This window comes from Papio anubis, chromosome 16, assembly GCF_008728515.1.
Source record: "Papio anubis isolate 15944 chromosome 16, Panubis1.0, whole genome shotgun sequence".
Classification (NCBI taxonomy): domain Eukaryota; kingdom Metazoa; phylum Chordata; class Mammalia; order Primates; family Cercopithecidae; genus Papio; species Papio anubis.
The window spans coordinates 19,769,548-19,793,528 of record NC_044991.1 but is presented as its reverse complement, the minus strand read 5'-3'; the positions used below and the strand labels follow the sequence as shown (position 1 = coordinate 19,793,528).

The 23,981-nt window shown below is 49.0% G+C and overlaps 1 protein-coding gene, 1 long non-coding RNA gene and 1 pseudogene across 6 annotated transcripts in view; 2 read left to right on the top strand and 1 right to left on the bottom strand.

The window, feature by feature from the left end:
* Positions 1–42: 42 nt before the first annotated feature.
* Positions 43–4,648, top strand: LOC101012747 (annotated as a pseudogene). The gene is made up of 2 exons (XR_652767.4): positions 43–253; positions 2,807–4,648. The product of XR_652767.4 is annotated as an uncharacterized LOC101012747 (transcript).
* A 30-nt stretch (positions 4,649–4,678) lies between these two features.
* Positions 4,679–23,981, bottom strand: part of MORC2 (MORC family CW-type zinc finger 2) — a 41,962-nt gene continuing 22,659 nt past the window's right edge. The window contains exons 7-27 of one of the 4 annotated variants that reach the window (XR_001892219.3): positions 20,136–20,295; positions 19,915–20,026; positions 19,459–19,584; positions 18,784–18,863; positions 18,000–18,082; positions 17,672–17,757; positions 16,441–16,581; positions 16,191–16,345; positions 15,959–16,087; positions 15,307–15,412; positions 14,855–14,987; positions 13,354–13,428; positions 12,888–13,268; positions 12,170–12,301; positions 11,623–11,677; positions 11,040–11,181; positions 10,696–10,920; positions 10,510–10,603; positions 6,078–6,266; positions 5,853–5,976; positions 4,842–4,942 (exon numbers count right to left, since the gene is read on the bottom strand). Coding sequence is in view for 2 of the 4 variants with exons in the window: in XM_003905440.5 (XP_003905489.3) it covers positions 4,874–4,942; positions 6,078–6,266; positions 10,510–10,603; positions 10,696–10,920; positions 11,040–11,181; positions 11,623–11,677; positions 12,170–12,301; positions 12,888–13,268; positions 13,354–13,428; positions 14,855–14,987; positions 15,307–15,412; positions 15,959–16,087; positions 16,191–16,345; positions 16,441–16,581; positions 17,672–17,757; positions 18,000–18,082; positions 18,784–18,863; positions 19,459–19,584; positions 19,915–20,026; positions 20,136–20,295 (2,673 nt within the window). In the remaining 2 variants the exon portion in view is untranslated. Of the gene's footprint in view, positions 4,943–5,852; positions 5,977–6,077; positions 6,267–10,509; positions 10,604–10,695; positions 10,921–11,039; positions 11,182–11,622; positions 11,678–12,169; positions 12,302–12,887; positions 13,269–13,353; positions 13,429–14,854; positions 14,988–15,306; positions 15,413–15,958; positions 16,088–16,190; positions 16,346–16,440; positions 16,582–17,671; positions 17,758–17,999; positions 18,083–18,783; positions 18,864–19,458; positions 19,585–19,914; positions 20,027–20,135; positions 20,296–23,981 lie in introns of all 4 variants that reach the window. The other 3 variants (XR_001892220.3, XM_003905440.5, XM_017945256.3) reach the window with 3 other exon arrangements.
* On the top strand, positions 6,126–8,775 carry LOC110740563. Its single transcript, XR_002515361.2, has 2 exons — positions 6,126–6,212; positions 8,489–8,775. It is a non-coding gene; the product is annotated as an uncharacterized LOC110740563 (long non-coding RNA).

The window sequence follows — 23,981 nt, the reverse complement described above, 5'->3', positions numbered from 1 at the left end:
AGCGCATGCGCAGGTCACGGTGCACGTGCGGCGCGACAGCAAAACCGCGCAGGCGCCGTGTCACTTCCGCCTCGAGCGTGCGGCGGGGTTGGGGAAGCCCTCCACAGTTCATAACCGTTGACTGGTTATGAACCGTTCATAACGGGCGTTCATAACCACGCCGTGTTAGACTGAGCATGACCAGTCAACAGACCCGCGAAGCCTCTACAGAGATGGCCAAGTGCTGGAGCCCTGACTGCGTCCTCTAGGCCAGGTGAGAATTTACAACCCACCCTCGGCCACGTGTTGTGCTGTGGTCGCTGATAATTAAGCATGAGGAACTTGGCCGGGCGCGGTGGCTCAAGCCTGTAATCCCAGCACTTTGGGAGGCCGAGACGGGCGGATCACGAGGTCAAGAGATGGAGACCATCCTGGCTAACCCGGTGAAACCCCGTCTCTACTAAAAAAATATAAAAAACTAGCCGGGCGAGGTGGCGGGCGCCTGTAGTCCCAGCTACTCGGGAGGCTGAGGCAGGAGAATGGCGTGAACCCGGGAGGCGGAGCTTGCAATGAGCTGAGATCCGGCCACGGCACTCCAGCCTGGGCGACAGAGCGAGACTCCGTCTCAAAAAAACAAACAAACAAACAAACATGAGGAACTCAAAAACTCTGAACCTTCTGACAAACAGGTTCCCCCCTGCCCACTGCGGTGCCCCAAACCCAGCGGGACAGATTGGTTTACATGGTGGAGCATTGGGGAGGACCCAGAGCTTTCAATAAGGAAAGAAATGATGTGGGGAGGGATAGTAAATCAAAGTAGGGGATTAGGCTGGGCGCTGTGGCTCCCAGCCCTTTGGGAGGCTGAGGCAGATGGATCTCAAGACCAGGAGTTCAAGACCAGCCTGGCCAACATGGCGAAACCCTGTCTCTACTAAAAATACGAAAATTAGCCAGGTGTGGTAGCACGCGCCTATTAATTCCAGCTACTAGAGAGTCTGAGGCAGGAGAATTGCTTAAACCCTGGAGGCGGAGGTTGCAGTGAGGCGAGATGGCGCTACTGCACTCCAGCCTGGGTGACAGAGCGAGACTGTCTAAAAAGGGAAAGAAAAAAAAAAAAAACAAGTAGGGGATTAGAGCTGGCCACAGCTTCCCCAGAAACCTGCAGTTACTGGGGCAGGAAGGGGCCTTGGAGAATCCCTGGAAGCATCTCAGTAGAATCCAGAGGGGACAAGAAAAGAGGAGGGATAAGGTCTGTCGCATCCTTCCCTTCTTATTGATCCAAGTTTGCCCTAGTGGTATGAACCCCCTTACCTTCCAGGCCCTGGTGGGCAGCTGCTGACATGTCCAGAGCCCCAGGAAGTGCTGAAGGCACCTGCGGTTCAGGCTCCATGGAAGCCCAGCCCTCCTCCATCCTTCAGGGACACTGAAACTGGCCAAATGGTTAGGCCATGAGGATGGCTGCTGAGTAAGCACTTTACCCCCACATAGGACAAGAGTAAGCAGCTGAAGGCCTACAGGTAGCAGGTAGGCGCCAGTGAAATCTTGGAAGCAAAGATGTGGGGGTCAAGAACAGCAGGGAGCTTTGGGCCCCCATCCCAGCTTCAACCAGAGCAGTTCCAGGACTCCTGGCTTTCCATATGGGCTTCTGGATAAATTTTAGGTAGGTAACAGGCCCTGAGGCTGAATAAGCTGGAAAGCCGCTGCCATCACCCAACTCCCTTATTTTAGAGGAGGAACGGGGAGCCAAAATGGGCAGTGACTTATCTGAGGCCTTGCCAGCTTGAAGAAAGAAATGTCTGCTGAACCCATCAGTGGCCCTGGTAAGGCCTGGTGCATTGCAAGTTACTGTATGAAAATGGTGACTGGCCGGGTGCAGTGGCTCATGCCTGTAATCCCAGCACTGGGAGGCCAAGGTGGGTGAATCACTTGAGTTCAGGAGTTTGAGACCAGCCTGGCCAATGTAGTGAAACCCTGTCTTTACCAAAAAATACAAAAATTAGCTGCGCATGGTGGCATGCACCTGTAGTCCCAGCTACTCAGGAGGCTGATGGAGGAGAATTGCTTGAACCCAGGAGGTGAAGGTTGCAATGAGCCGAGATCATGCCACGGCACTCCAGACTGGGTGACAGAGCAAGAGTCCGTCTCAAAACAACAACAAAAAAAATGGAAACAACCCCAAATGTCCATAAATAGGAGACAATATCTCAACACATGAAATGCTCTGTGGTTCATGAGAATAAAGAAGACCCATATGGGTTATTCTGAAGCAGGTTCCACTACACTTAAGCTACACTAAGTAGTTAACAGGCAGAAAGGGAACAGAGTAGAAGTGTGTTCACTTAGGAGGGATACTCTCCAGGGAGAATTCAGGGATTGGGTGGGAGAAGGGAGCCTTGCTTTTCATGGTCCAGCCTTTTAGACGGTTTTAATGTTTACCATGTGCATGTGTCACTTAAAAATCAAACACCCTAGGTGAGGCATGGTGGCTCACACTGTAATCCCAGCACTTTAGGAGGCCAAGGCAGGTGGATCACTTGAGCTCAGGAGTTTGAGACCATCCTAAGCAACGTGATGAAACTCTACCAAAAATACAAAAAAAAAAAAAAATTAGCCAGGCGTGATGGTGCGTGCCTGTGGTCCCAGCTAGAGAGGCTAAGGTGGGAGGATCACTTGAGTCTGAAAGGCAGACGTATCAGTGAGCCAAGATCGTGCCACTGCACTCCAGCTTAGGTGACCAGGATGAGACCCCCATCTCAAAAAAAACACCCTAGTACCCACTCCTCTCGGTCCTTAAACACCAGCGTTGCTGCCCTTCACTTTCTTGCAGCCTTGTGCAAAGGACCTTTTCACCACAGATCAGCCAGACCATCTTCCTCCTCCCAAGTCATCAAAGAGTTCCAAGCTGGTCACCTGTCCCTTGATGTTCCCAGGAAACTGGCAAAGAGGACCCCTGCATTTTATCTTCCCATTGGGAGTGGCAGGATCTCTGCCTGGGAAACAGGCTGCATTCAGCACAACTGTGGTAGCATTAACAAAGCACAGTGGGCACATCTAGAAGTTGAAGCTAAAACATTCAAGAACTCCAGTCTGTTTCTGTGGATGTTAAGGGGGTGAAGATAAAACAATGGAGGTGATGAGGAGGAATAACTTGAAGACCGTTTAAAGCCACAGTGGTACAAAGAATGAAGAGAAGGAAGGTGCTGAATTTTACTAAGAAGAAAACAGACCGAGTTCAGGAGTCTCACCAGTAGAAGTTTATAGTATTGCATTTTGATTACATGTGTGTGAATTTTAAAAATTGATTACCCTCCAGTAAAAATGCAGAACCAACTTGCATTTGGATTAAAACATTAGGTTTGGGGACAAAAGTGGACCCCATGCTGCCTGAGATGAACAGAGACAGCAGGATGGCAGAGGAATCACCTGCTCAAGAAACCCCAAGACTTGGACAGTCTTCCAGCAGAAGAGGCCAGGGTCTCTCAGTGTACTACCCCAAACAGGCCTCTCCCAGAGATGTAGTCTGGGAAGGCCCAAAACCCACCAGACACAGGCACATCCAGTGGGGAAAGACTTCCCATTCCAGTGTGGCCTGCATCCCTCACCTCTGCTTCCAGTCTTCTGCTGGCCTCGGAGCAGCAGGGTAGCCATTGCTGATCTGGGTTAGGGAGATGCCAGAAACACACCCAGGTTTGAACCACAAGTTAGTGGTACAAAGTCATAGTCCTTGTGCCTTCAGAAAACCCAGAGTCCCCGAATCCGAGTGGGAAGAGAGTTGGGAAAAACTGAACCAGATTCTTCCAGTGGCCATTAAAGAGAAAATTCAGCAACCCTTGCCTTTGTCTTTGACCCTGAGAAGTTACGGGACACAGATTGTGGCACTATGATGGGACATGGAGGGAACGCATGGTGTGCTTCCTGCAGAGATGCCTCTGGAGTCCCTGTGGCCAGGGGACCTCACTGGCCCCCTCCTCAGGCACCTCGATGGGGCTCAGTGGGGCCCGGCCAAAGGGTAGAAGTAGAAAAACATCAACAGGCTGTCCAGATCAACTGGCACCATCCAGGGCCCTGCTGCACCCACACATGGAGGTCACTAGCTCAGCCCCAGGGGTTTTTTCACACCCAAGCTGCGTCCCTAAGGAGTCCTGTGGGGTTCCACACTCAGTGTGCTACCCAAATCAGAGATTCACCATAGATCTGTCTCCCCTTCAACCTGGACTCAAGTTACTGCGGTAAGAAACCTCACTGACCATGGTTAACTGAAGAAATCCCTCCTTCAGAAAGAACCTGAGTGGTAGATGAGGTGGTTAGACATGATCTTTTTCCCCCAAGCTGTCTGGACGCCACAGCCAGGACCAACTCGGACAGCTGCGAGAGAGAGCCCCTCCAATGTGGAACCTCCTACACAGCCCCCCTTTTGGGTCCCTGGATCTGAGCCCCCAGCAGGACCACCACTCTGGGGGGAAGTCTCCCTCCTATCCCTCAGATCCCCACGTTGTTCCTCCTCTAGGAGAAAAGTCAGCCCTGCCCCTGGAGCTTCTCTAAGATGGCACTGAACTTGCCGTTATCTTGAGGAGCCAAGAGCTGAAGTGACTCCGGCTTAGCAACCCAGTGTGGCCAAAGTGGAAAGGTTCTCTGTCCTTTGCAGTCACCAAAAAAGAAAAAAAAAAAAGAAAAAGTATGGTCTCACAGGCACAGCATCTTCTTTTAAAAAATAAATATTTATAAACTTAAGGAGGAAGATTCAAAGAATCAGGGTATCTTTCCCTCCAAAAACACAAATGTCCCCTGTAAGTCAAACCAAGGTGCGACCACCAACCCATGAATGAAGCCCCCTCCCCCTGCAGCTACAGGGTTGAAGGGCAGGTGGGCAGGGGAGCTGCTCTCTCTCCCGCCTTCAGTCCCCCTTGGTGATGAGGTCCTCAATGTAGGCGTCCAGCTCATCATCTGTGTTGATGTCTATGTCCTGGAATAGAGCAGAGCAGGAGTCAACGGGGGGCCAGAAAGTGATTGGGGGGCCCACCTTTACACCTTCTCTCAGCTTCTGGGACAGAGCCCAGAGTCCCCTCCCCCACCTCCCACCCCACACTGGATGTCAGGCTTCTGTCCTATCTTTATTCTCCCCTCCTCCATCTACTGTGCACGGATGATGCCCAGATTTCCTGTGCCCGCCGTGCCTCTACCCCGTGTTCCCAGTTGTCTTAGATGTACGTTTCCCTCAGATCCTACAAATATGCCCACTTCTCTCCCTTCTGTCACTGCCCAAGGTCCAGGCCACCACTGTCTCAGACAGCTGTGGGAGCCTCCTCACAGGAGGCTCTGGTTCTAACTTTGACCCCTCCAGGCCTCCTCCAACCAACCAGGTAAGTGTCTTGAGACTGAAAACTGGATCATGCCACACCCCTCCAGTGATCTCCATTGTAGGATCAAATCCCACAACTTTCAAGCCCTGCCTCTGCTCCTACTGCCCCCAAGTCCCTGCTCAGGCCTCAAGTCCTCCTCTTCCTTCTGCCTGGAATGCTCGTGTCACACTCTTTGCATGACTGGCTTCCAGTGTCTCCAAATGCCTAAGCCCCTGAACATTTTAGTCAAGTGGCCTCACAACACTTTACTGTATCTCCTTAGGAACCACCATCAGTAATTCTGTCTCTTCCACCAAACTGGCAGGCTGTGAGAGCAGGAACCTTCTCTGGCTTGTCTTGTTCATTCTGTATCCACAGGACAGGCACAGAGCAGGCCCTCGTGCTTACTGCCTGGATGAAGGACCAACAAGCTAAGGAGCACTCCCCACTTCTGGGCTACCCAATCCCATCTGGGCGTCATGTGGAAAAGAACTTCGTTTTTATGGTTTGGAGGGTTCTCAAACCAGGCTGTACCTCGGAATGTCTAAAGGGAAAAAGCCTGGTTCTATGGGTCTGGCTGGGCTGAGACCCAGGCAGCCACACCATCTCAAGCTCTCCTGCCAGGGTGCTGTGCAGCCAGGGTGGGAACCACAGATTCCTGTGAGTGGACAAATTCTTGTGAGAACAGGAACAGGTCCCAGGCCCCCCTCCCTGAGAGACCAGGTGGTCCAGCTGCAACAGGAAGGCTGCCGGGCTCACCTCCTGCACCTTTTGCAGGAGTGCCACGATGTTGGTCCTCAGCTTCTGCAGCTTCTCCTCCGTCTCGCGGAGCTTCCTCTCGGAGGTACGCAGGCTTTCCTCGGAGGCCTTGGCCCGGGAGTCAGCACGGCTCTGGTAGGAATTGCACAGGTTTTGGAGCCCTACTTCATATTGCTTGAAGTACTCTTTCTGTTGGGAGCATAGCAAGAGGGAGGGTACATAAGGGGCTGCCACAAGGAAGAAGACAATTAGCACACAGGTGAAGCACTCAGCACAGTGCTCTGGCAGACAGCAGGCCATGAAGACACATGAGGGGTGATTCTTACCATTCCAAGTGGCAAAAAAGGTTGACAGAATCACTCTTCCATGCTCAATCATAACCTGTCTGACTTCAGTACAGCCCTGTGCCATCCACTTCCAAGACATACCCAACAATGTCAGCACTCATATCAGTTCTCTCTTCACCTACCAACCAATAGCAGATATCTTCAGCTCTGTGGAGCAGTATATACTTCTGCAGCATCAGAGCTTTTTACTATTTTCCCTGAGTACCTGAAACCTCCAGCGGGTGAGGTAGGAAACAAGCAGTTTTTCTAGTGGCTTTTGAAGCAGAATACTTGTTTTAAATGAAATGTCACATGGAATCTCAGTGTGAAAAACAATGTAAGTAGTATCTCTTTAGGTTCAATTTATTTTCCAAGTTCAAATTTATAACATGACTTCCTCGTAAATCACTGAGAATGATGAGGCCACTGTGATGAACACACACGCCTCAACCAGTAGGTGCTAGCTGGCTACTGTAGTCTTATCAACTCTGGTGTTTACTTCTGTAAAGATGCATGAGCTGCCCAGCCTAGAGAGGCTTCTAGATGCCATTTTTTAAAACTGTTACTGGCAAGTATCGAACCGTGTCATTCACCTTATCCTACTAAAACCAAGATAGCAAGAGAAACTTCTACACAAAACAATAATTGCCTTGGCAGCACAAAATAAATGCTGGAGCAATCCCCAAAGTATTAAAATTCAGTATACAACATCTTGAAAGCAGACATGGTTTGTAATAATTTTTTTTAATTATTTTGAGGTAATTGTAGATTCACATATAATTGTTACATTAGTTTTTTTGCAAAATGATACTTGAATCTAATATTGCAGGGCTCCTGAGGCTCTATGGAACTCCTGATGAATACAGTATAAAGGACATAACTGACAAGGACATATTGAACAGTAGACTTTGTTTTATCCCTGATGCTAAAAAAATAGTTTGAGTGATGGCCATGCGCGGTGGCTCATGCCTGTAATTCCAGCACTTTGAGAGGCCGAGGTGGGCAGATCACGAGGTCAGGAGATAGAGACCATCCTGGCTAACACAGGGAAACCCCGTCTCTACTAAAAATACAAAAAAATAGCAGGGCATGATGGCAGGCACCTGTAGTCACAGCTACTTGGGAGGCTGAGGCAGGAGAATGGCATGAACCCGGGAGGTGGAGCTGGCAGTGAGCCAAGATTGTGCCACTGCACTCTAGCCCAAGAATAGAGCAACTCCTTAACTCAAAAAAAACTGAGGGTTTAGACATTACAATTAGCAGAACAAAGGTGATCCACTGGTATTATATTTCCATACAAAAAAAGTTATAATTTTTTTTCTTTTTGAGACAAGAGTCTGCCTATCGTCCAGGCTGGGAGTGCAGTATGCATCTCTAGCCTACTCGCAGCCTCCCGGTTTACGCCATTCTCCTGCCTCAGCCTCCTGAGTAGTTGGGATCTGAGGCGCCTTCGCCACCATGCCCGGCTTATTTTTAGTAGGAGACGGTTTCACCATGTTTGCCAGGATGGTCTCGATCTCCTGACCTTGTGATCCGCCTACCTTGGCCTCCCAAAGCGCTGGGATTACAGGCATGAGCCACTGCGCCCGGCCTAATATACTTTTTTTTGACACAGTCTCACTCTGTCACCCAGGCTGGAGTACAGTGGCACAATTTCAGCTTACTGCAACCTCTGCCTTTCCCCAGGTTCAAGCGATTATCATGCCCCAGCCTCCCAAGTAGCTAGGATTACAGGCCTGTGCCACAACATCTGGCTAATATTTTTTATATGTTGTAGTAGAGATGGGGTTTCACTATATTGGCCAGGCTGGTCTCAAACTCCTGGCCTCAAGTGATCCACCTTCCTCAGCCTCCCAAAGTGCTGGGATTACAGACCTGAGCCTCCACACCCAGCCTAATATACTATTTTTAGACACTCATGCAGACTTTGTTTTGGGCCCAGGCATTCAAGCCCACTGCAGAGATCCTGCTACACCTAGGCTCTACTCTGAGTTTGGCAATAACTTTAAGCTAAAATCAACAAATCTTACAAGAAGATGCCTCCAGGCCAACCTAGCCACCCTATTAGCTGCTTGTTCCTCCTAGGATTTGCAGAGAGCACCTGCAGCCTAAACAAGGACGAAAGTTGAAGCGTGGATCTTTCTGTGAAGCAGCTGTGATTTCTGCACCTTCTAGCTCCTTCACTGAGCACCACCCCTTCATATCTTGCCAGGAGAGCAAGGCAGCATCGTGAACAGAGCAAGTCCTAAGAAGTACCTGGGTTCAAATCTGGGCTCTGTCACTGACCAACAGACCCTTTACTGAGCCTTAGTTTCTTCAACTCCCACTTCATTTCACATTTTAAAAAGTAGAATAAAGACAAACACCATGTTTTTTTTATCTCTGGCAAACTTTATCAAGCACACAACTGCCCCATGAGGATCCGACATCTTGAATATACTAATCCTAATCCTGCAGTTTCCATTCCAGTTGTCTTTCTCTAGAACCTCTTTCCTAGAAAACTTAGCTATTCCTATCATAGAAAAATCATCCCACTTCATGTGGACAATTCCCAGAGCCCCATCTCCAGCCCTGGCCTCCCCCTCCCTCCAAGTGCCAGTCCCTGATTTCCACCTGTACACTGCACATCACCAGAAACATAGTGAGGGCACTTCTGGCACTACACAAACCTCCACTCGTCACCTTCGTTGCACTTACCCATTTTTCTCTCCTAGTTAATAGCTTTGTCATCAACCTCCAGTTCCCACAGGCCTGAGTCACTTGCCTACAATCCATGATCATCAGTCTGCTGACAACCTCTGACACAACCCTTTCACCCCCAAGCCCACTGCCACCACACTGGCTCCTGTTCCCATTCCCTCACCTCTGACCTTTTACATAGGACCAGCCTCCTCGCCCCTGCATCTCCCATCCACCCATTCTACCCAAACACGCTGCTACCCAAATTACCCTCTTAGGGGCAGGAGCAGCAGACTACAGCCCCTGGGCCGAATCAGCCTGCCAACTGTTTTTGTAAATAAAGCTTTACTGGAACACAGGACATCCGTTCCTTTACATATTGTCTGTGGCTGCTTTCATGCTATAATGGCAGAGTTGCCACAGAGACTGTATAGCCTGTGAACCTGAAATTACTTGCCAACTGGCCCTCTACAGAAAAAATGTGTTGACCGCTGCCCTAGATATGGTTTGGATGACAGTTCCTTCAGCTCAAAACTTTTGCAGGCTCTTCTCTTCATACAGAGTTTAACCCAGTATGACAGACTGGGGATTCAAGACCCATCATATCCTGGCTTTCAGGCCCCTCTACCCTAAATGCTCACCACACAGCCTGCTGCCCTAACCCCACCCCCAGAGCCTTTGCTCACAGAAGTCCCCACCTCAAACACTCCTTTTCACTTACACAGGCAGGCACTTGGCAAAATGCACATTTTCTTCCAACTCAGTTGCTCTCTCTGCCCCCTAGGCCACCACAGCCCTCCATAGCCTTTCTATCCATTTTCTCAGCACTCACTGCTCCTGCCCTCATGTCCAGCTAACCTGGTAACAACTCAGTCTCTACTGAATCTTGAGCCACTTGAAGGCAAGACTCTCTTTTGCTGCTCACTATGAGGTCCAGCAGATACCTGCTCGGGCAAGGCACCCCTTCAGCATTTGCTGGGTTAAGTTAAGACCCAGTGCTTATGTCCAAGCTTCTCTGTACCTCCTTCTGAGTGTCAAGTTCTATGCACTTTGAGCCTCAGCTCTTCACTGTTGCCTGGGACAGGTTTACTCCCTCTGCTGGGGCAGAAGAAAGGGGGTATGCTTGTCATAAAATGTCAAACTACACCTCCTATCCCTAAGGGATGACTCAACTCCTAGCACCTGTGGTGGAAGGGGTTGGCTTTCTGCACACCAGAGTCATATCCAGCTAAGCCAAGTTTTTCCCCACATCATAAAGTCTCCTCTTTTCTTCTTTCAGCAGAAGAGAGGCTGGCTGAGATGGAGCACACAGCTGAGAGCTAGCAACTGCACCAAGCATAACAATCACAATGACAACAGTTACAACAAATCCAGGGGCAGGGGTGGGGCAATGAAGAGTGTGGAATCGAAGTTCAGGCCAGACTCACCAGAGGGAAAGATATTAGCTCATCTGAATTCATAGCACTCAGCTGCTTCTTGGAGATGGGGAAACTTGGAGGCAGGAAGTACCGTAAACAATTCCTGAAGAAGGCAGGGACAGTAATTCAGAATGGCATGGAGCAGACAGAGAGCTGCTGCTGGCCCTGGGGTGGGAAGACAAAAGACACATGTACCGGAGGATCTGGACGAGCAGGTCGATGGTCTCATGATTGGTGCTCAGGGCAGTGGTGTCAGGCTCAATGCGGAGGCATTCGGAAGTGGAGGGCTCTGCCACGGCTATGGCCTCTTGGGCCACAGGGCCCGCCTCCTCCTCCCCGCCCTCCTGCTGCGTGTCAAGGCTCTGATGTTCCGGAGAAGGGGGCTTCATCAGCCGCACATCCTCACTGCCTTTCTCCACCCTGTGGAAGACACACAGCTTATGTCACATCTGACCCGGGCTCCCAGGATGGGCTGCTGGCAGGGAGGCCAGGGATACCTCCTTCAAGGAACCACTGCTCCTCCGTGATTGGGGCATTACCAGCGGTCTCTTGGTGTCGTGTCTGTGGGCACGTAGTCAAACTTCACCTTCCACCGCACCACATGCTTGCCCACCTCCACGGCTGTGACACGGCCCGTGTACCACTCCCTGTTCACACGCACCTCCACGTGAAGCCCTTTATCTGACAATGTAGACAGAGGTGCGAGTCAGAAAACTAGCCTATAGTCCCTCACATGGCCGGGGCCACATTGAGAAAGGCAGTTCCTAGGGTTTGGAGGACAGGAAAACTTAGGTGCTTGCCCCCAATACACCAGGGACACAGAAACCAGGGACCAGCCACCATGGTCTCCTTCCCCATCTGTCATGAGGGTGCCAAAGAGCAGAAGAATGAGTGATTGCCAGGAGTGAACACCAAGGAATTAGTGTTAAAAATAACCACAAAGGGGTGATCCCTTCAGAATTCTGCTTAGGATTTGACTTGGATCCACTGCTGCACAAGAGCCCAGACCCAGGAAAGACTCCATGAGCCTTTGGTAAACTGCTGCTGGTAAGGGGCTCCACTTCCACTTCCACTCCCACTCCCACCCCCGCCACAGGCTGCCAGGTCACTCCCCCAGCTCACCTTTCTGAGCTCTCTTGAGGTCAGCCGAGTCCTCTTCCCCAGCACTGTCTGAGAGCTGTGTGGAGAGCAGTCTATTAGAGGCATCCCCAGTGCCCCACAAGAGCAGACTTGTGCCTTACTGGCCATCAGCCATCTTCACGAATTCCTGTGCTACAGTTTAAATCACCAAGCCCTGCTGAGAGCCACACTCCAAAATCACTGTCCAAGGTACCTACCCTTCTGCCACCTTTATGAACAAGACAGCAGGCAAGGGACATAATGTGTTTCAAGTTTCCCTGATGTACATCTGTGTGACTTCAGGCCTGTGGTTCAGCTAGAAGCCAGTCTCACTCAAGACCCTACCTGGCACCATGTGTAGTCACTTGTGTAACTGAGAGTCCTTGAGAGATCACTAGGCTTCTGGAAGGCTCATGACACAAATATAAACAGAGCTGGTGTAGACTGCTGGTGTGGGGTATAGACTGCTGGTGGGGGGTGTAGACTGCTGGTGGGGGGTGCAGGCCCTAGAGAGGGAGGCTCTTTTGAGAACCTCACCTCAACCACTCACCTCATTCGAGTCCTTCTTTTCCTCCTTCACAACAAATCTGCCCCGCTTGTATCTCTCCTTCCTCCTCTCAGCTTCTTCCTCAACTTCTTCCTCATCAGAAACCGCGACACTCCTCTTCCGACTAGGGGTAGCCTAGAGCAAGAGGAGCATAAGGATGTGAGGGGCCCTGTTCAGCCTCTAGGGGGCAGGAAGATTTCATCTAGCCTAAAGGAGCTGTTCCAAGAGGAACTGTACTCCCTGCAATCCCTCCCTGACATTACTTGGAATGTACACAGGCAACCCACTGGCCCCTGTGCCATGAGAATCTTTGCTCAAAGCTGTCATAGGAGAAGCTTCTCAATTCCTTTCCCACCTTAGTCTGCCTGGCCAGCCAGCTGTCACCTTCCCAAGAACCACCGACCACTGCTGCAGCCCACTCGGGCTGTGAAAAGATGACTGACCTAAGCCCACACTTTGAGAGCCAGTGGAGGTGACTCAAGTTTGTGGCAGACCAAAACTCGGAGGGAGCAGTAAAGAGCTCGCTGTACAGGCAACCAATGTGCTCTCTGGCCCTGAACAAGTCCATTCAGCTATCAAGGCTTCCCCTCCTCAGGGGCAGCAGCAAAGCTTTAGATTCAGTATCTTCCCAAGGCTCCCCCAGTATAGCTGTGACACTGCACAATTCCATTCCTACACTACTGACACTGGGTTGGGGGATCGAGGAGGACAAGCATCTCACCGGGGAGAGTTTGATGGGTGGCTCTGTCTTCTTCACCACTGGAGTCTTGATGACTTTGGGAGAAGGAACCTCCCGAGGGCTCTTGGAGTTGGGCAGTAAAGATGGTGGCAGTTGCTGCACCAGAGGGGCAGGTCGGGATGCAGTCTTAACAAGAGTGTTGGCAGGCTTTCGAGGTGCCTCAGGTGGCTGGAGCAGCCTGGATGTGCTGGCCTCCTCCCGGGCTGCCAAAGCAGGGGGCTTTGGGGTACTGCTGATAACAGGAGCCTTTCGGGGCTGGCTGGCTGGTCTAGGAGTTGGCAAAGAAGGGGGTCTGCTGGGGGCGTTCCTGATCACAGCAGGTAAAGGGGGCGACCGAGGACGCTGAGGTCTACGCACAGGTTCCTAAAAAAAGGCCCACAGAGAGTGAGAACACTGATCCTAGCATGAGACACCTGAGGAAAAGCCCTTCCCAGGCCCTGGACTTCACCTCAGTGGAAGGTCTGGTGGTCACTTCCAAAGGCAATTTCTTCAGGTCTGCTTGGGAGCGGATGGGTGTGGTTTTCTGCAAGGCAAACATCATGATGAAGTTGTTTGCATATTTTAGTATACTTGAGCAAACTTTTTGGATAGTGTCTGGAACCAGGGACAAATAAAATAGAAAACCATAGTCCTATTCTTACAAATCTCCTGTTCTCACTGGGGAGACACAAAATACATAAATACTCAACTATCAGCAAATTACAGGATACTGTGTGATTAATCCAGCAACTGAGAGACTGGCCAGGGAGGCATGCATAAGACATCATGGGTTAGTGAGAGCATATCTGCACAGACACAGAAGCCAAAAAGGGAAATGGTTTTGTACTAAATATGATAAAGAGCTGATATCACAGACATATCTAGAAAAAAAAAAACCAAAGAAAAAATAAAAATGTAAGTGAATAAGCAATTCTAAAAGAAAAGTGGACACATAAAAAAAAAGTGGACACATGAAAAATTATGCAATCTTAGAAATATTAAAGAAATTAAATTATAAAACATGCATCTTTGCCTATGAAATTTGCAACAACATTTAAAAATAATACTCTCATATACTGCTGGTAAATAATAGAAATTAACACATCTCTGGAGGGTACTTTAGAAATAGTTGCAAAGGCCGGGCGTGGTGGCTCAAGCCTGTAATCCCAGCACTTTGGGAGGCCGAGGCGGGTGGATCACGAGGTCAGGAGATCGAGACCATCCTGGCTAACATGGTGAAACCCCGTCTCTACTAAAAAATACAAAAAACTAGCCGGGCGTGGTGGCGGGCGCCTGTAGTCCCAGCTACTCGGAGGCTGAGGCGGGAGAATGGCGTGAACCCGGGAGGTGGAGCTTGCAGTGAGCCGAGATCGTGCCACCGCACCCCAGCCTGGGGAAAGAGCGAGACTCCGTCTCAAAAAAAAAAAAAAAAAAGAAATAGTTGCAAAAAGCCACAGAATTTTACAATGGACCTTTTAAGTCCTTTAAATTCACTTCTAGAAAGTCATCAAAACAATTATGCACTAAAAAACGTGTACATGTGTGTGTATTAATATAAAACATATATATGGCATTCTCTCCCTATTTCTATTAAAAAATATATATTCATGTGTATTATGTGTAGGTATTCATGAGTTCATGACAAGTTGGAAGGATGTATGGTTAATGATGGTTACCTCTAAGGCAGAATTTTTATTTTCTGGAGTTTTATAAATTCTAAATGAATTGGACCACTTTGAAATATATAAGCAATTTTTCTTAAGAATAAGCAAGGTGTTATTCTTAAAATAACACTGTTGGAAAACAGTACACGTGGACCTGGAGGTTGGGGTTGGAAAGCTTTGGCAAACACACACAGGTGAGCGGAGGGTAAAACTGAGCCTGAGGGAACAGGAAAGCTACTGAAGGTTCCTGTCCCAGGCAGAGCCCTGACACAGGCTGGCTCTGCCCACTGACCATGACCCACGTACCTGAAGGGCCTCCAGCTTCTCCTGCTGCTGGCGAATTTTCTCTGTCAGTTGTTTCTGCTTCTCTTCCTGCGTCTTCATGTCCTTTCTGAATGTTCCCAGGGGAACCTTCTGCTTTTGTTCAGAAGCCTCACACCTGTAGAGAAAAGGTACTAGGGAGGTCATGGCAAACAGAGCCCCAAGCTGGGCAAGGACCTTTCTCTTCAGCCAGTCTACACTGTCTGTCACAAGAGCAACTACCTCAGAGTTCCCAATGCACAAAATTATCATATGCCCTGCAGGACATACATCAATTCTTATTTCTTGGGCACTTATTAGGTATAGCAAGACAGAGATATAAGGTATGTGCACTGACCTCAAGAAACACAGTGAGTTATTTATCCCAAGAGTAGAGAGAACGGTGAGGAGCAAGGGAGAAAAGTACCCACAATCCCCTTGTTAGAGAATGTGCTCACCGGTCCTGTTCAGGATCAGGGTTCATGGAGCAAACCCAGGTGTCAGGGTAATCTTTTTCCACAGAACTCAGCTGGAAGGGGAGGGTTCTCCATTTCAGACACAAATCTGCAGAGAACAAAAAAACCCCACACATCAGCCACCCCCACCAACTCTATCTGTAATCTGGGCTTCTCACAGGCCCACCACAATGACGCCCCACACTTCGCAGGCAAAGATCTTCACTCAGGCTCCAACTCTGCCTATCCTTAGAGAATGCTAATTCTTCTCAAGGACACTGATTCCAGGAAGGATAGAAACTTAACATGGTGGACTCTTAATACTTCCAGCCCCTCTCCCTCCTTTATCAGGATCCTGGCCCAGTCATCCACGCACACCAGAAGCCATGTGGTACCAAACCAAGTAAGCCTGGCCTGGCTGCAGCTGGAGAGGTCTGGGAGGACAGATGACCTTCTTTCTCATGCAAGAGGGACAGGTGAAACTCAGCAAAGCCTCAAGACTGAGCTCACAGGGCCAGCACCAAACAGACTTGGATCCCTAGTGGGACTGTAAGTCCATGAATGTCAGTCAAGTTAGGAGGCTGGCAGGAAGATGGAGAAAAGAGGCTTGCGGGCTGATGGAAATGAGTCAGGGGGATCCAACCACACAACTCACCGCACTGGATGGTGGTAGGGATTTCCATAGCTCTCCGGCGTTTGTAACGCAGCTCGCTGGATGGGGGCTGGTTCCAGTTGGCAGAGAGGTAGCCAAACTCATCCCAGAACTTGATGATTCCCCGCTGGGCTGGAAAGCAAACACCCACACATCATGTTAGGAGCCAGCCTCTCTCTCTCCCTACATTCAGGTGAAGAGAAAAGGCAGAGGCCCAGCAGCCCAGTCCCATTACCAATGGCAATGTCCTTCCAATACTGCGCCAGGTGTTCCCCCATTGCTCGGAGCAGGTGCCGGTACTCCTTGGCATCAGCAAAGTCCTGTTTGTTGTGTGTAGGCTCCAGGACTAGGTAGGGCACGTCAACAACCCCAACAACCCCGCCGCATGCCCTACAAGGAGAAAGAGAACAAGCTCTGTCACCCCACTGGCAACACCCTCCTGCCAACTATCCTGGGCTAGACAGCTCTCCGTGGGTAGTACTCACATGCCCCCTTCCAGCTGTGGGCCCACTTTCTCATACATTTTGATCAGCCGGCTACAGTTGTAGATGAACATGCCATCCAGGTCCCGGTGTTCAATGTTGACCCCAAAAACAAAATTCAGTTCCTTAGGTTCTTTAAGTGCTCTAAGAAGACAAAAAAATTCAAGCAGATCTACACATCAGCACACAAGCATCATGGTGTTTAAGATGTGTTAAGCTTAAGCTTAAACTTGAGACATGTTAAGCCAAAAGTTTTGTATCTCCATTCAGTGTGTAACCTGTTAGACTTCATACAGACATGCGCTGGGCACCAACTCGAAGCATCTCTAATTAAAAACATGAATGTGGCTTTTTGGCAACAGGGACGGGTATAAATATGAATGGGTTATTATGAAGCTGCTGCAAATCTGTGCAAAGACAATTATATGGTGGAATAAACAAGAGGTTATCGTCATACCTTCCCCCAAATTCCACTAGTATGACAGTAAATTATTATTATTTTAAAAGGTAAAAATTCACAAGAACAATAAGCATGTGCAAGAAGACACCATCATGTGATTACTGTCAACAAACTCTTGGAGCTGAAAAGCAGATGGATGAGGAGTGGACTGACTTGGAGAGAAGAAACCTGAAACCCATGCCTGCGCCAAGGAGGCCAACAAGAGGCAAAACTGTAAATCAAGCCACAGAGTCCAAAGTGGATCCAGACATGGAGGTGGGACAAGCAGATAACTTAATGATCCAGGACAAAGGATGGTTCTAAATGTAAAAGTATACAACACTCAATCTCCAGCATTATTCTACATATGTAACCACTGAGGAGAAAATGAATATGACAAAATACATACGTAACATAAAAACTAGGGTAGTATCACCAGGTGGTAGAAGTATAAGGGAGTTTTTAAATGTTATTCCTTAAACATTTTATATTTTTCAAGTTTTATACAATGAGCATTTTATATATCCTTTAAATGAAAAGAAATCAAAAGGGAAAAAAAAGTAAGACAGTGCCAAAGGATGGTTTGGTGCTCGATCCGAGGCTGTCAGCCCTGCCCTGTCTTTATGACTCAAGAAAGGGCTGAGAGCTCAGATTAAGACCTCCCTCCTGCAGGGGGCATTTAACAAGCATTTGGCATTAAAACAAAGCAGTCTTGGTGACAGAATAGCAACCTATCAATAATCAGTCCAAAAGCTATGTCAGTTTAAAAGATCCAAGACCAGGCCTGGCACTCACCGCTGCTTGGCCTCCTTGATCCTCTTCTTGACATCAGCTTCTCTGCGCAGAGTGATGGCTGTGTTCTGGACCTGTCGCAACATCACCTGCACACACATTGGCATCAGGTGAGAGGAGGAGGCACCCTGGGCCACAGCAGGGAATATTGAAACATGACATCTAAAACTTCTCAATTTATCTCAAAGATGTGGAAATTTACTTCTTTCTACAAAAAATGGCCCTCACTGGGGACAAACTCAAAAGCTGTGTTTTACTTGACCAGGCTCATGGGACATGGGCTCCTAATGCCAGAAACGCTGGAGAACAGCCACCTGGGCCAGGACCTTACCCTAGAGTCCCGCGTGAGGTCTCCCCCTAAGCGTACTTCTAATGTCCGAGCTTTGCTCTCCGCCTCCCGCGCCTTCTCTTCAGCTGAAATCCAGAAGAGAACATGGAAAGGAATGCAAAGGTTCAAAACTCTTGGTCATCCCTCCTGGATCCACAGTACTGGACAAGAAGTGTGTATACCACCAAGGAAAAGAAGAAGTGGGGGAGCTATGACTGATGAGCAATATGAGGGCAGCCTCTGTGCCTGGACTGCAGTTAGTTTCAGAAGGAAAATCTAGCATTCAAACCTATCATAGAGGCCCCAAGGAAACTTTACAAATGAACCAGAACAGGTTTTAAAAAAAAACACCTAAGGCAACCAGTTAAATGCTCAGCAAGAGCTGGAAGCTAAAGAAGTCTTCAGCCAATCATTTGCCAACAAGCAGTCGAGAAACCCTGAGAAGCCCTGAACAGCGAGACAGCCTTGAGATGTTTGCCCTGAAGTCAGGAAAAGCAATTTCACAAGTATTTGGGTCAGAGGACTGAGTGGGATAAGCCAAAGAGTTGACACTTTTAGGCCCTATAAATGGCTGAAGAAGAGAAAGTGGAGTCTAGAAAGAAGAAATGCTGAGGGAGTTGGCCTGTAGGGAAAGGGGCTGAAAAGGAACTGAACTATGGCTTCAGGAGACCAGCCTTGTCCCTGAGCTGTGGACTCAGCCTTTTCCTGGAACCCCACTTTGCCGACAAGCAGCATACCCCGGATGCACCCCTCCCCCACCCCACTCCTGCACCCAGAGTGGCATTACCAATCCTTGCTACGTGCTCTGCTTTCTTCACCTCCTGCTCGGCACGGGTCTTGAAACGGCTTGACGTGTACTTGTACATCCTGATCAGTAGAAAAAGCAAGCTGAGAGCCCACGCAACAGTGGGGCAGGTGGCACACCCAAGCACAGGAAGCACCCTGTCTTCCTGCCTCCTCCTAAGCTGTGCTGTCCTGGCCCCTCGCAATGAGACAAATCCAAGCTCAATTCAGCAAAAAGATGCAATTTCTTATTCCACTTGCCCTTAGCCTCCGGCTGTCTTTGATAAGCAACCTCACCATTCACCCGGGGTGTCATTCATCCCACAGCAGAAACAAACCTCGGGAATAAGCCAAGCCCACTGCTTTCCTATATAGTGCCCAAAGGCCCCTTGGCCCTGAAACCGAGAGACTCAGACAGCTCACTGTGCCAGGCAGGGCACCCTCCCTGTCACAGAGGCACACACACTCAATGAGCTTAGCAAGCCACCTCCACAGCTGACCTGTCCCTCCCCTAGGACCCAGAACTGACCCCGTGACCAATCACAGGCAACTTAAAGCCCCAAATGTAGTCAGCACTGCCAGAGCCTCTCATACAGTATCCCTCCAACAATGCCCCAGAGGAATGCGGCCACATCCTCAACCCATGGGAGACAGCAGGCCAGGGTGCACTGGCCCCTACCTGGGCTTGTACAGGCAGCACGAGAGCCTCTTGGTCTGCACCTTGTGCCCATGGATGAAGATCCTCATCCGGGGATCAATATAGAGCACAGCGGCATAGGCACGGAATGAGCGCCGCTCTGGCTTCCTGGAGAAGGCAAGAACAAAGAAGTGCTGTTCACCTGCTCCACAACAGGGCTGACCAAGGGCACAACATCCTCTCTGCAGGCTCTCCACCTTTCCATGTTAGGTATTGACTTCTCTTGCTGCCCTGAACCGGTGCTCCCTTAGTGTGAGCACATCCCGCCCCTCTCACGTCCTCAGCACAGGTACCCCACAGGCAACTGACCTCGCCCTACATACTACCATACCACAGAACACTGGGCAATGAATGTGCTCTCCCCTCTTTCCCTGAAGCTACCTCCTGAGAGCACAAACGCCAGTTCCAGGGCCTCCCTCCCTTCCCAGCCACACTCACGTGCCCTCTGGGGACGTCTCTGCCATCTGGATATCTCTTGGATTTGAGATTATGTCTAGTTCTGGCTCTCCATTATCCATGAGTTTGAGATTGAAGATGATCACCAATGTTCCTGAGAAACAGAAATCCTTTGTCCTGCCAGATCCCCCGGCCCACCCCTACACCACTTGTGATTCTGGAGCTCCCAGATTCTAGGGGCTACAGGCTCAAAGCCTACTTACCACTGTCCCCAGGAATCTTCATAAATTGGGTCATCACTTCCTCCTCAGTGCGGAAGGGAGAGTACTTGTAGATGAGTTCTGTCTCAATGGCAAATTTCTCTACATTGTCTGTGACAGGCTCCCGGGTCCGAGCATTCCAGGTGGGCAGTGGGACTATCACCTGTGGAGTAAACATGAGCAGGCACTTTAAGGGAAGCCCCAAAACAGCCTTCCTCCCACATGTGCATCTCTCTTGTGTCTCCCCATAGTAGCTCCACAGTGCCCTGTAGGTGAGGCCCAAGCTCCACAGCCTGGCACTAGAGGCTCTGTGGGCTTCAGGGCCTCTGCCTCTTCCCAAGACTCAGCCACACAAGACTACTTCCTTCAGGATACGTTGGTTTATGTGCTTAGGGTCTCTGCATGAGAAGTTCCCTGCTTGGGATGTCTCTGGTCATTTTCTTAATTTGGTAAAAATTCTACTCTTACCACTAGGGAAAATATATTTGCAATTATCTAGTGAATCAGTAAATACACATAACATAACCTAAAACTCAGCAGTTCCACTCCTAAGTACATAACTTAGGAGAAACTTTTGTACATATGTACCAGTAAACATGTACAAAAATAACCCAGGCCGGGTGCAGTGGCTCATCCCTGTAATCCCAGCACTTTGGGAGGCCAAGGTGGGTGGACTGCCTGAGCTCAGGAGTTCGAGACCAGTTGGGGCAACACGGTGAATCCCCGTCTCTACTAAAATACAAAACATTAGCCGGGTGTGGCAGCGTGCACCTGTAGCCCCAGCTACTCGGGAGGCTGAGACAGGAGAATTGCTTGAACCTGGGAGGCGGAGGTTGCAGTGAGCTGAGATCGCACCACTGCACTCCAGCCTGGGCAACAGAGCAAGACTCCATCTCAAAAATAGATAAATAAGTAAATAAAAATAACCCAAATATCCATTCTAGAGTGGCCAAATTAAACAGTACAATGGAATACTACATAGTGATACAAATGAACTGCTTTTAGCATCAACATGGATGAACATCATAAACACAGTATTACATGAAATAGGATACAAAAAATACCTACAGTAAGAGTCCATTTCTAAAAAATTCACAAATAGGCAAAACTAAACTATTATTTAAGAATGCATACAAGGGTGATAAACTATAGTGAAAACGAAAGAAATCATTATCACAAAAGTTACCTGAAGACAGTTCCTTCAGGGGCACAACAAGAAATGACTGATGAGGGCACACAGGACACTTCTAACATCAGTCTATGATGGTGGCAACACAGGTGTTGGCTTTAAAATTGTCCTCTGAACTGCACAAATATTTCAATACTCTCTTCCATTTATGTGGAATTTAATTTTAATAATGTCTAAGTGATGTTTTAAAAAATCCTACTCTTTCTTCAAAAACCCAACCTCATATGCCACTTACCCAGAGGCTCCTCCCTCCGTGGTTATGAGGCCGCAGCCCTTGCAGAGCTCTGCAGAGCAAGCCAGGCTAGGCACCTCAGGGGTTCAAACCCTTTGGAAAAAGGGACTCTGTAACAAGTGCTGGGATGATAAACCGTTAAGAGTCTGAGACATTTTGCTGTTTTTTTTTTTTTTTTGAGACGGAGTCTTGCTCTTGTTGCCCAGGCTGGAGTGCAATGGCATGATCTCGGCTCACTACAACCTTCGCCTCCCGGGTTCGAGTGATTCTCCTGCCTCAGCCTCCCAAGTAGCTGGGACTAGGCGTACACTGCCATGCCCTGCTAATTTTTGTATTTTTAGTAGAGACGGGGTTTCACCATATTGGTCAGGCTGGTCTTGACTGCATGATCTGCCCGCCTCGGCCTCCCAAAGTGCTGGGATTATAGGCGTCAGCCACCGTGCCCAGCCCATTTTGCTGGTTTCTAAGAAGCTTTGTGCTGCAAGTATTCAACCCAAGGGCTGGTCTGGACACATTCCTCCTCAGCTGAAAATGATCTTATTTTGAAATCTTGGCTGAGTTTGCACTAGAGTACAATCCAAAATAGCGACCTTCTAGCACCAAGTAAGGAAAAAAATCTCAACCAAGCCTCTCCACCAGGGGAACTGAGTTCCATTTGTGTTCTATAAACCTGTACCTCACTCTACGCCTCCCACTCTTCACAGCAGTTCCAGGTGACAATGGCATCACTTTAAACATTGGCGTTCACTCCCATGGGCACCCCATCCCTCCCCTCAGGAACACTTCTCCTTTACTTTCAATGGTACCACTTGCCCAGTTTTCTTCCTACCTTTCTGGCTACCCCTTTGTCCCTTTGGCCCTCTTCTCCTCTCCCCGACCTTTAGATATTGGCATGCTCTGGGTCCCAGGTCCTCTTCTCACTCTATTCTCTCCATTAGGTGACCTCATTTGCTACCAAGAATCCTGAAGCCCCAAGACTTCACCCAAACGCCAGATCCAGACTTCACTTTGCATGTCCAGAAGAAACTTACACTCTTCCCCTCCATACTTCTCCTCTTCATTCTTCCCAACTCCAGAGACCCCACTCCCCAACTGCCACAGCAGAACCTATGAGTCATCCATGACTCCTACCCTTCACTTTCGCCTTCTACTAATCAATCAATCACCAAATCTGTGGGTCCCACATCCTAAGGAGATGGAAACTCCATGTATTTCTCTCACCTCCCTTGGGCGAGTACCACCAAGCTACACAGAGCCTGGGCCTCTCAACTGGAACACTTCAACACTCACCCTAACCTTTCCAACCCAATCACCACACAATCGCCACATGGACCTTCTTAAAAGAATCTGATACTGGCATATCCTTGTTTAATAAAGCCCCACACATTCATCAAGGCCCTGAGGTCAAGCCTAACCTGGCCCTCTTTGATCTTCAAAGGCCACCACCTTTCTCCAGGTGGCCCTGCAGCCAAGTCCCCTCCCACAGCCCTCAGGGCCTTAAGCAGGCTGCTTCTACTGACTTCTATACCCTCCTGTCACCATCCTCAGTCCTATATCAGGAAACATTCCTGAAAACCCCAACCCAGGCTGTATTTTCCTGTCCTACTTCTCCTAGAAGCCTGCTCTTTCCAGCTGCCACGCTTCTCTCAAGTATGCAGAATGAACTCACATACCACACCAAAAATGCAAACAAACCCACTGGCTTGCTATGTAATGATGGAAGGCCTACCATTCCCTACCTGAATAAGTTTGCTATGATTAAGGCTCAGATCTAAACAGAACCAGAACAAGTTTCATCACAGCTAATCAACACAGATGAATTAAATTGTAAGTTTGAATTAAACTACCTGCTTCTGTGGAAGTTGTGGATTTCTTTCTACAGAACCTCTTAGCCCCCTTCCTTCAAGCCCTGGCCTCCATGTCTTAAATAAGAAAGGAGATAAGAGCCCAGTCTGAGGCTGGCTAGACCACAGAGCTGCCCTGATCCCCGACAATGATGGGGCACAGACCTCACCAGAAACAGCTCTGTAGATATCTGAGCCACAAGGACAATCAGCCAAATATGTGTTTAGCTTACAAAGTCAATTACCAAAATGATTTAAACTCAGAATATTCTGGATTCATTAGTCCTTCCTTCCAGCATAGCAATAATCACTGGGGCTGTGTAGCAGCTATTCCCAAGGTGAGACCCAGAGCATCAGCTCTATTTTCCTGTTTTCCATACACTCACCTGCTTTACTACCTGCCCAGGCTCTCTCTAGGTATCTGAGTCATAGTTTCTGACATAGAGTAACACATTTTCTCAAAAGGAAAATGAGCTCATAGCACATTCCACAAAATCACCATCAAATAGGAAAGATACACGATCAGGGAAGCCCAAAATACTTCCCCTGATAAAACGATTCTCCACGGTAACACTCCCCCCAAG